This window comes from Plodia interpunctella, chromosome 7, assembly GCF_027563975.2.
Source record: "Plodia interpunctella isolate USDA-ARS_2022_Savannah chromosome 7, ilPloInte3.2, whole genome shotgun sequence".
Classification (NCBI taxonomy): domain Eukaryota; kingdom Metazoa; phylum Arthropoda; class Insecta; order Lepidoptera; family Pyralidae; genus Plodia; species Plodia interpunctella.
Window position 1 is genome coordinate 2,223,905 of NC_071300.1, and position 10,756 is coordinate 2,234,660.

Below are 10,756 nucleotides of genomic sequence, written 5' to 3' on the forward strand. Positions count from 1 at the left end.
ATCGATCGATAGATAGATAGATCTTCCATTGTATTTTTGTTATTATAATTATGTAATTTTAAAAATATATTTCATAATATATTTTTAAAACCTATTATTTAATTGTTGTTAATTACTGTTTCCCAAACAGTTCTTCTTAATATACAAATATAACCAGTTTACATACATACAAATGTATGTTGTATATAATGTAAAAAAGAAGTACCTAAAAGTCTGGCTAAAGTACATACTGCAAGTAACAATTTATGCCTGTAAAACGAAGAATGAAGAAATATAGAGGTATATTAAAATAAAGTCTTTATGCTTATAAAGGTTATGAAGTAAAATAATTTATTTATTTAATTTATTTATTTAAATTTGGTAGATTTGACGTCTACCTGAGATCTTCAGGAATGTTACTGTTACCTAATGTTCATAGTTATGTCTTGTTATTGGTTTGCCTAAATAAATCTTCGTAACTACCAATCTGATCGGAGAAATTACTTTTGTGGGTGATTATACTTATGGATTATAATCATATTTTATTGGAAAACAGTGAATTAATAGTTAACGATAATATTGCACATCCAAACGATTCATTACTTGAAACTATATTGACTTGAAACAAAATATGCTAGATAGGACATGAGTCTTAAAATATTGAATGATTTTTATTTTGTTACTTTTATTGAAATTATAATTAAAATGATTTATTCAGAAAATACATTTTTACACGTTTAATTCTATATAAAGTGATTTTTCAAAAGGCTACAAATTACTAGACCCCTCGCAACGCCCACTGCTGAGAAGAAATGCCGAAAGAAACTCATTTAAACAGAATAGTAATTATTAATAATTCAGTTGATGAGAATTTAGACCAATTCATTTATTGTCTGTTCTTTGGGTGTTTAGTCTAGACTAAAGGCTTGTACGTTAAAGTTAATGTACGACCCTCATAAATTCAGTTGACGAGTAACGCTTATACAGACGAACGCATTAAAGTAACTAGACAAATTATTATATATTATTTGGACGACTAGTCCAGAATAACATCGTGCAAGTCAATGTGCGACCGTCATAAATTCCTTTGACGAGTCACGCTCGTACAGACGAACGCACGAAAGGAATCAGACCAATTATTGTCTATTATTTGGGCGACACGCGAACTGTGCTGATTTAATGGCCCCGAATAAATTGAGCATTTTGGAAACCTTCATAATATTAAAGGTTTGTGTATGTTAGTGTTAGGGCTAAAAGTGGGCTGTTTATTTTAGGAATGACTTGGATTTATATTAAGCTCTTCGTTTTTCACCAAGCAATACCTTTTTAATTTATAATGTTTGTATATTGCTGAAGGTCGCGATCAATTAGGAATACAAAAAAAATAAAGGAACCAGGACGGAGGGAGGACCCCAATCTATTGTATATCAGTCCACTCACACATTGATAATTTGATTTTACTGGAGAAAACGGGACAGAAATAGATTTTATTAATACCTTTTATTCGATTCTCTACACCGCTTGCTCTTCTCTTAATATAAAAAAGAATGATGTGGAAATTAACAGGAAGTACGAGTTGGTAGATGAAAATTACTATACACAAGCCAGATTAGGTACAAACTCATGTCCCAGGCTTAACTATTCGATCATAGCTGCTTCATTGGATAGTCCTATAGTGTGTAGTACGGGTCAGTAGATCCTAACTAATATTATAAATGCGAAAGTAAGTTTTTTGTTACCTCTTCACGCTTCATCTGTTCAACCAATCTCCTTGAAATTTTGCATACACGTAGTTTAAAGTATGAAGAAGGACATATACCTATTATCTCGGAAAAACAACTGTCCTCGTGGGAAATTAACGCGGACGAAACCGCGGGTAAAAGCTATATAAATAAATAAACATTTCAATATCACCAAGCTCTTACTTGACTGATGTCGAAAAGGGTCTAGTATCAGTTTCACACACATCGGCATCCAGACGGATGGGGGTCGCACCCGGAACTTTTACTAAACTATTAACTTTTGTTCCGTTGGGTACATTTTATCATTTTGAAACGGGGCTACAAATTTACTTGGTCCTACATAAATCTGTTGCGGATTTTTCCTGTTTTTATTTATTGCTTGTGACTCGTGATGCTTATGTTTTCGAATTTGTTTAGGATATTGAAATGACAATTTTAGTATTTTTGGAAAATGTGTAGGTAGTTATCGATGTTATTTTAATCGGTTCAAAAGCAAACCAGTAGCTGAGGTCTGTAAATCTTACATCAAATTCTGTTGTTATGACTTACCAACATAGTCAAATTCCAAACTAATATTATAAATGCGAAAGTAAGTTTGTTTGTTTGTTACCATTACACGCTCTATCTATTCAACCAATCTTCTTGAAATTTTGCATACATGCAGTTTGAAGTATGAGTACCTTTAATCCCGGAAAAATAACTGTTCCCCTGGGAAATTTACGCGGGCGAAGCCGCGTACATAAGCTAGTAAACTATGACAGAGTATCGCTTGCGTGGTACGGCCAAGTCTCGCGTAAACCGGCAAGTTATGTATGATACAAATGCCTGACCATATGATTCCCGGTCGAGTCTGGCAAAATGGGTGAACTAAAAAAGTGTCGGCTAGATGTCGTTAAGAATTTAGTTTGCCGGAGATAGCGTGATGTTGAGAAGGAAATATAGGAAATGTATTTTCCTATATTTTCTTCTCAACTGAGGACTCTTTAAGACAACTCGGACTCTTTAAGGCTGAGGAAGAAACCTGGAAAACGCTCAGAGAGTCAATTTCAACATGTTAATTATCACAGAACCATTATACGTATATAGAATAGTTAATGTAAAATATTTAGGGGGACAAGACGGAGCGAAGCATATTTTTCTGCTCAGCTGTGTCGAAAGAGTGAAAGCACTTGTGTTGTTCACATGCTACAGTGCACACATAGGTATGTTTATTTTCGTATGCGACGCGGAAAATATTAAGCTTTGTGCTTCTTGCACATTTTTATTGTATATTTTTTGACATAGTGGTCTGAATGGCCGCCTGTTTTGGTCAAAACTGCTTACTTATTTATTTTTGTATACATTTTAAATACATTGACAATTCAATTCAATCAAGCAAGTAAATATGTTTTGCCGTAGGTTTTTCCGTACCTTTAATTTTTATAGCAGCAATTTATAGTCAAGTAAATCAAAAACTATAATGACAACAATATTGGAAATATTATCATATTACCAATGTTATTTTTAAGACACCAATTACATTATTTGGAAATCAAAAAGCCATTGTTTTCTCCATTTCACGCACAAGTTAATAATCAACCAGTGTGCAGGTTTCCTCACGATGTTTTCCTTAACTGGAAGCAAGTGGTGGTTAGTACATCGCTAATGATGGCCACAATGGTCTCTGCTAAGGCTAGCCAAAGTAATATAAACGTTATTTTAAACAATTTGATACTTTAAGCTTACTTTAATTTTAACGTACATTTTACCTCAAAAACATTGACAAGGGTTCCGTATTGGATGTTAGCACACCTAATGAAATTACAACAATATTTGCTTCCGCGCACAAAGTCAATTTGCTGCAGGATTTAGCCAGTTCACTGTCTGTTGCGCACCACTGTGCTAAATATACTAATTATGATTTATGCTGTTGTCTGTGCTGTGTGTGTCAATAGGAGATAAGTAATTTCCAACATACAACCTACTTTGGTATTTTCGAAATGTTATTTTCGAATACTCAATGCATTTTAGGTCTCAATTATATTTCTTCATTTTATAACAAAACGTACATTTTGTGTTGAAAACCGGTCAAGTGTGAGTTGGACTTGCGCACTTATGCTTTTATATGACTGTACTGCTGTCATCGAAGTCTATGGACCGGGAAATTAATTTTATTTTGTTTTGTAACTACTTACATAATTATATGGGAAGCGCATACTGTTTTCAGGTTTATTTCTTAACATGCGCTAACAAAGAGATCGGAGATGCTTTTCGCTTAATATCATGAATTTAGGTCAACGAGAAATATCCTATAGATTTTAAATAACTTCAAAAATCGCTTAATATCCGAGATCATTTGTCGCATATCATATCTTTTCAAATTATTTATTTTTCCAATTAGATGATGACTTTGAGTGTTACTGAGAAAAAAATCTTGACAGACTAACAGTCAGAAAGACCACTAAGTGATCATATAAGGGTACCATTTTATCTTTTGAGATACGGAATCCTAAAAATATTATATACATATATATTATCATCTTTATTTCTTACATTGTATATAACGGGCTTATTGATGGAATCTACTAAAGCTAGCTCATGGCCTATTTAAGAAGAATCTAGTTCTAGTTTATAGCCAGTTACAGTTTATAAAAATAAAATAAATACAAATTCACTTTCATTCACTTTAATTTTGTTATCGAAGTGGAAGAACGGACGAAATATTGAAAAAGTTCGCTCCAGTTTCCCTGCGGTCCGGATCTGCTACGTGCCCGTAGCCCTGCTACAGATGCTACGATAAGCTCTACGAACGCTACGAGTGGTACGACATGTTGAAAAGATTTTGAATCAAAGGATTTTGTTTGGAATCTGTACATGTTTTGAATTGTTATGTAAACAAAATATAAAATATTTTGTACGAGCTGCGCCCCGCGGCTTTGCACCCGTGGGATTAAGTTGAGTGTGGGAAACAAAATCAGGTAAATTCAAAAATTTAAAATCAAATTTTTAAAACACTTCCCACAAAATAATGTTCCGTACCGCCAAAGTAATTAAACTCACGTAAAATATCCAATCAAATTTGCCGGCGCATAGCAACACCGGTTATTTATGGCAACACCAACATGTTGATTTTGCTTGATTAATGTTGCCATGTTTGTGCCAGGAATAAGCAATGGTCATTAATTTTATAAATCCGCCTCGTGGAGACGATAACACGCCTACCGGCTTACTCGCCTGGAATTGAGTTACTTTGTGAATTATGGTAAGTGTTGTGTTAACACATACACGTTATAATAATAATTTTTGTTTGCTAACCCATATTGCCCCACTGCTGGGTAAAGGTCTCCCCCATCCCCTCCCATTTCTCTCTATCTTGCTCAACCTCCAACCAGTTCTTTCTGAATGCCCTCAGATCATCGCTTCATCTTGTTCGTGGTCTTCCTCTGTTTCTGTAGCCACCATGTGGATGCCACTTGGTAGCTACAAAGGCCCAGGGGTCTTGGTGCATTCGGCAGACGTGACCCGCCCAGTTCCATTTGAGCGTTTACATAGTATAAAACAAAGTCTTTGTGAGATATTCAGAATATCACCAGGTAAACCTATCATATCGCGATATACGAGTATGCATTATTGTACAGGTCACGTCCTAAGCAGCAGCTAAAGTGCTTCTACCGTGACGCTGCAAACTCGTATGTCGCGATATTTTTGAACATAGGTACTTTAGTGATAAATAAACAATATAGGTATGTGCTGTTTAATAATTAACTTTCCAATTATCTCTGAACACTGGCCCAACACTAAATCAACGGATACTACATCGCGACAAAATCAAAACATTTATTCAAAAATTAGGCCTTCACGTCATGTTCTAAATTAAATGATATTTACAAAAGTTACAAATTACAAGCATTTCGGAAAGACCACTGCTGAGAAGCAATGCCCAAAGAAACTCATTCAAACAGTGTTGGTCCCTATCATGCCAGAAGGGCTTACCCATATTTTAAATATAAATTTATATATCATTTTAATCAGTAACATAACAAGTACATGGTCAAAACAACAGTACATATATACTCAACAGTTTTTTCACCTTCACATATGCTATACGTTAGTACAGCAACAAAAACGTTTTATTTTGCAATTTACCGAAAAAAAAATACAAAATGTCCACCGTTTAATTGCGACCCGTATACAATTGAGTTGCATAAAAAAGCTGTAAACAAACCTCCGCTTTCCGTGATCCGTTGTCCTAGTTGCGCGACGGAAGCAATTCAATATCAAATATATATTTAAGTACATAATAATGTGGTCGCTGTAATCACTTATGGAGGGATGCACAGCGTCGCACGGCGTCGTGCAGCGTCGCGTCGCCAACCTAGGACACCTGGTAACGCACTTGCCGTCGACATCCAAGTGGCAATAATAGTAAATTTCGTCCATTGCCTAGGGATATGTCCTCTGTTTTTAAAGCACGCGCGCGGTAATTTAATGCCGCGTTTAACGCGTTGAGCTTGACGCGTCAGGATGTAGTCCATTGCGGGTTTACAGATAAAAATGAAAAGAAAAACAACTCTTTTAGCAGAAAAGCTTTTATTTTAATGCTCCAAAAAGAAGAAACTAAAAATTTTCCTTTAAAAATTTTAACTATCAACTTATAACCTCATTATACACAATTTTTATGACCATAAAAGCTTGTCGCGAGGTTTGCGTAAGTACCTATAAGTATTTTACTCAATTAAAGCGTACAGAAATTAAGTTAAAATGAAATAAAAAAGTAAAAAAAAGTGTACAGTCAAAACATCAACCTCCCCAAAATCATTGCAAACTCGCCGCTATTACCACGCCATAGAGGTTCATGCGGGGTAACTTGATGTGCCGTTGATGTGACGTTGTAACAGTAAGGCATGTTGATTAGTTAATAGTACCTACTATTATTGATTTGGTGAATCGAATGAATTGGATGAATTGATTTGGTGACGTAAAGAGAGGAGTGGTCTCGATAGCTCAGTTGTTATGAGCACTGTGCCACATAGATCGAGGAGTGGGTTCAATTCCCGTACGATTACAAATTTTCCGCCTCATTATTATTTCTAAGTATTTCTAATGTATTTGCATGTATTTTGTACAACAAATACACATATTTATATACTTAATATTATAAAGAGAAAAGATTTGTATTTTTTGTTTGTAATGGATAAACTTAAAAATTACTGGGCCAATTTTGATGAAATTTGGCACAGAGATAGACGAAACCTTCAGGAGACATAGGCACTTTTTATTATGGCGTTACTCGAGTGAAGCCCGGACAGACATCTAGTTATATAATAAGAAAGGAAAACAGATTTAATTAAAACAGTTCTTTTTTTCTTAACCTTGAACCTGATAAACTCCAAGCTATAGTTGGAATATAAACCAATATATATCGCTGCAGCAGACATAACTTTTTATGAGCGCGATTTGTTACTCTGACCATACATTCTACACAAATCAAATCAAGTTTTTATTTCTGTACCTTAGTAAATAACATAAACATATTTGTGACAAGGATCTCCTTTTTTAAGTAAATAATTACTCCCGCTCTTTAATAACAACTTGTACTTTTTCTGCCATCTTTAAAACAATATTCCACAAAAATAAAAGTCTACCGACCGTAAAAAAAGCGAATAATTTTAAGTAACCAACAGCCAGCACAAATAATCTTGTAAAAACAAAATAGTATCAACGCAGGCTCCCGTGAATTATTTATTACAGTAATTCTGTATCAGGTTTGCTTTGCCGCGTCTTGTCCCTGAACCCGGGGGATTATAACGCGGCTCGTGTTTTATTTTGAAAAATAACGCCTATCTGTAAAGACTATTTTGGAAATAAAACGTTGGAGAAATGAATGATTGAGAATATTTGTCTCGATATCTGCGATGATAAAACAAATCTCAACGGATTTCTTTTAATATGCCTTGTAGACTTTGCTGTTTGGGGCGTTGTTAGTTCTCAGGCCATTTCGCGTCATTACGATCCGTTAATTTTCTTGACGAGGAAATCATTTGCAAAATCAATCATTCACAAAATTTACATTATTACAGTACAGATTAATATAATTTTTAAGTAACATTACAGTAATACTATTAATCAAACATGAAAAAAATTTACATTACCACAGTACAGATAAAATTATTTTAAATTCTGTAAAAGTAATTCTTGTCATTGTTAACATTTGAAAAATTGTAATGCGCGGCCGCAGCGGCCCAGACGCTCTGAGAAACACCCGCGTGTGGTTCCCGTCTTAGAATTGAGTACTCCATATTCACCTGCGTATGTATACATATATATACTTATGTACCAGCCTTTGGTACTTGTTTTCGGTCGAATAGAAGGTTCGAGAACAGACCAAGAATGGAGTATAATAAAGCATTCAAAGGAGAACCCGCTGAAATATTAATTTGCAATTTACGTGCGAAATTCACATGTGAATATCTTCTAATCACAAATGCATGCATAAATCCAACTCGTTTTTTGCACGGCTTATTAAAATACGTACATTCAGGTACATACTTACATGCAGAATCACGTCCTTGACACAATGAGGCAGACAGAGCCGAGATTCGCGAAACTCGAAAGCCACATTGAGCTGCATGATGGGTTTGTTGGCGGAATTGAGATTTAATAGTGATACGGTAAGGTACATCACAACCATAATAGTAATGCTCCACAGGGTGGCTAACTAGTAAACGTCTCAGCGCTACGACTTCACGGTATTGGGGAGGAAGTGAATGTAGACACATACACTACAAAAGCCATTGTCTATGAGAAGAATCTCCAGTTTTCAATATTTTTCCTTGATCGACTTTTACAATATTCACAAGAAGCTAGCACCCCTTCCCCTTCCTCTCGGACCGCGTAAGCGAACAGACGTGTGCCCCACGATTTTTTACATAAATATTTTTTAATCAATTTATTTAATTAAAATTCCCTCTAAAAATTAAGTGAAATACTAGGCGCGCATAAACCAGTGAAGTTTATCGAAGTGTGAAGAAGACAGAAATAAAGGATAAATATATATCGTGTTGTACTGATCTTATAATTTCTAAGTTTTTGTGCGGCGATCGGCTGGTCATCTTTTGTTCTCAATCCATTTTAACAAGAACTACATTAACATAAAATCTCAGTGTCTACGGGGATCTACGCTATCTGGTCGTACTGCAAACACATAAACTGCGAAATTAGGAACAAAAAGAAAAATGTCAAAAGTTTTAAGGTCGCCACCTGGTAACAGTGTACATCAAGTTTCCTCGGAAAATGATATTACCAACCTGGATCCTGACATACCATTGAGTTATGTGAGTAAACGAATGAAAAGACCTCGTCAGGAGGACCAAGAAGAAAATAATAATAGTAGTCTATTGACGAAAGAAGAATTATTAACTATATTGACTCAGTGGAAGAAGGATCAAGATGTGGTGCTAAATAGACTATCAGTTGATATAGCGGAACTGAAAGAACAGAACTCCAGTATCAAATCATCTAGCATGGAAGTAGAAAAGTCTATTCAGTTTATTTCCAAACAATATGAGGAAATGAAGATCAAACTACTTAATATGGAGCAAGAACGTAAAGAAAACTTGTCATATATAGCCTCGCTAGAGAATCAAATTGAGGACTTGCAAAAAAGGTCGAAGTCCGCAGTTGTCGAGGTCCGCAACCTACCTGTTAGCACACAGCAAAATAGGTCGGAAACACAACAAGATCTTTGCGACCTTATGCAAAAGACCTGCGGGACTATAAATGTCGATATAACGAAATCCGACATAAAAGATATATATAGGATTAAGAATAAAACTGGATCCACAATAGTGGTGACAGAATTAACATCTGTATTATCGAAAAACAAAATACTAGATGGAGTCAAGGAGTACAATAAAATTAATCCCCACAGTAAACTCTCAACGACATCGATTGGGCTACCGGGACCACGAGTGCCAATTTACATAACTGAAAGCTTGACGAATAAGGATCGCAAACTTTTCGGGCAGGCCCGGGATACTGCCAAAATCTCGGGGTTCAAATTCTGCTGGACCAATCGGGGCCGTATTTATATGCGGCAATCCGAAGGCGGTCCTCGTATAGAGATTAAAACTGAAGAGAATTTAAAAGCACTGAAAAAGGCATGACTAATTTTTATAATCTTAGTTGATATATTCAATTTTGCTAACGTTAAGTTTACCATAACTCAGTGTATCCCAAACCTCTATTCCAATACTCGATCCGCTGTTTTAGTCAAACTACCCACTTTTTATTATTATGCTATTGATAAAGTTGTCCTTGTGTCTCAAAAATCATCTATATCGCATACTAATTACTTTTACACTTATTTAGAATTAACATTATTTTTAATATCATATATAAAGATCTACTGTTCCAACGATTTAGATTACTTCATAAAATTACAATTAGGAAATACCTACACTTTGCATGGTAGATTATGTTTACCATTGTATAAGTGCCTAATATATATATGCCTATATTATAGTAAGAAATACCATATAAAAAAATACTGTAAACATTTTATACATAAAATATGTCTATATAACGTAACTACATTAATTATTTACTTGAATACGATACTTGCCTTGTTCTACACCAATGTAAAAAGCTCTCAATCACAAATTTACAATGACTTAATTTGTGCGTTTTGTACCTCTGAAATATTAATACCTCAATTACATGACTTACTTGCCCAACTTGCAAGCTACTACTTGCCCACCGTTATTTTCTGTCTCGTAGGATTCACTGGCTTGATTCCGCATTGGATACATGAGTATGAAATGAGTCATCGATATGAGTGCGTCAAGACTGTTTCTGTAAAACTCAAATTTATGTTTTGTCAATTTTTAAGTGTATTGCAATGCTTTACTAAGGATTATCTAAATTATAATGTGTGCTATACCTATTTGAACAGTGAAGAAATTATGATCCATACTTGTGTAATTGTTTTATTTTATATATAAAATTCAATACATTAGTATCATCTATTAATGCTGAAATTGACAATTCGGACCAAA

The 10,756-nt window shown here is 34.8% G+C and overlaps 1 protein-coding gene across 1 annotated transcript; it reads left to right on the forward strand.

The window, feature by feature from the left end:
• Positions 1-8,935: 8,935 nt before the first annotated feature.
• LOC128671407 (uncharacterized) lies at positions 8,936-9,865 on the forward strand. The gene has a single exon (XM_053747855.1). The coding sequence runs from the start codon at positions 8,936-8,938 to the stop codon at positions 9,863-9,865; it is 930 nt and encodes a 309-aa protein (XP_053603830.1).
• Positions 9,866-10,756: the final 891 nt, after the last annotated feature.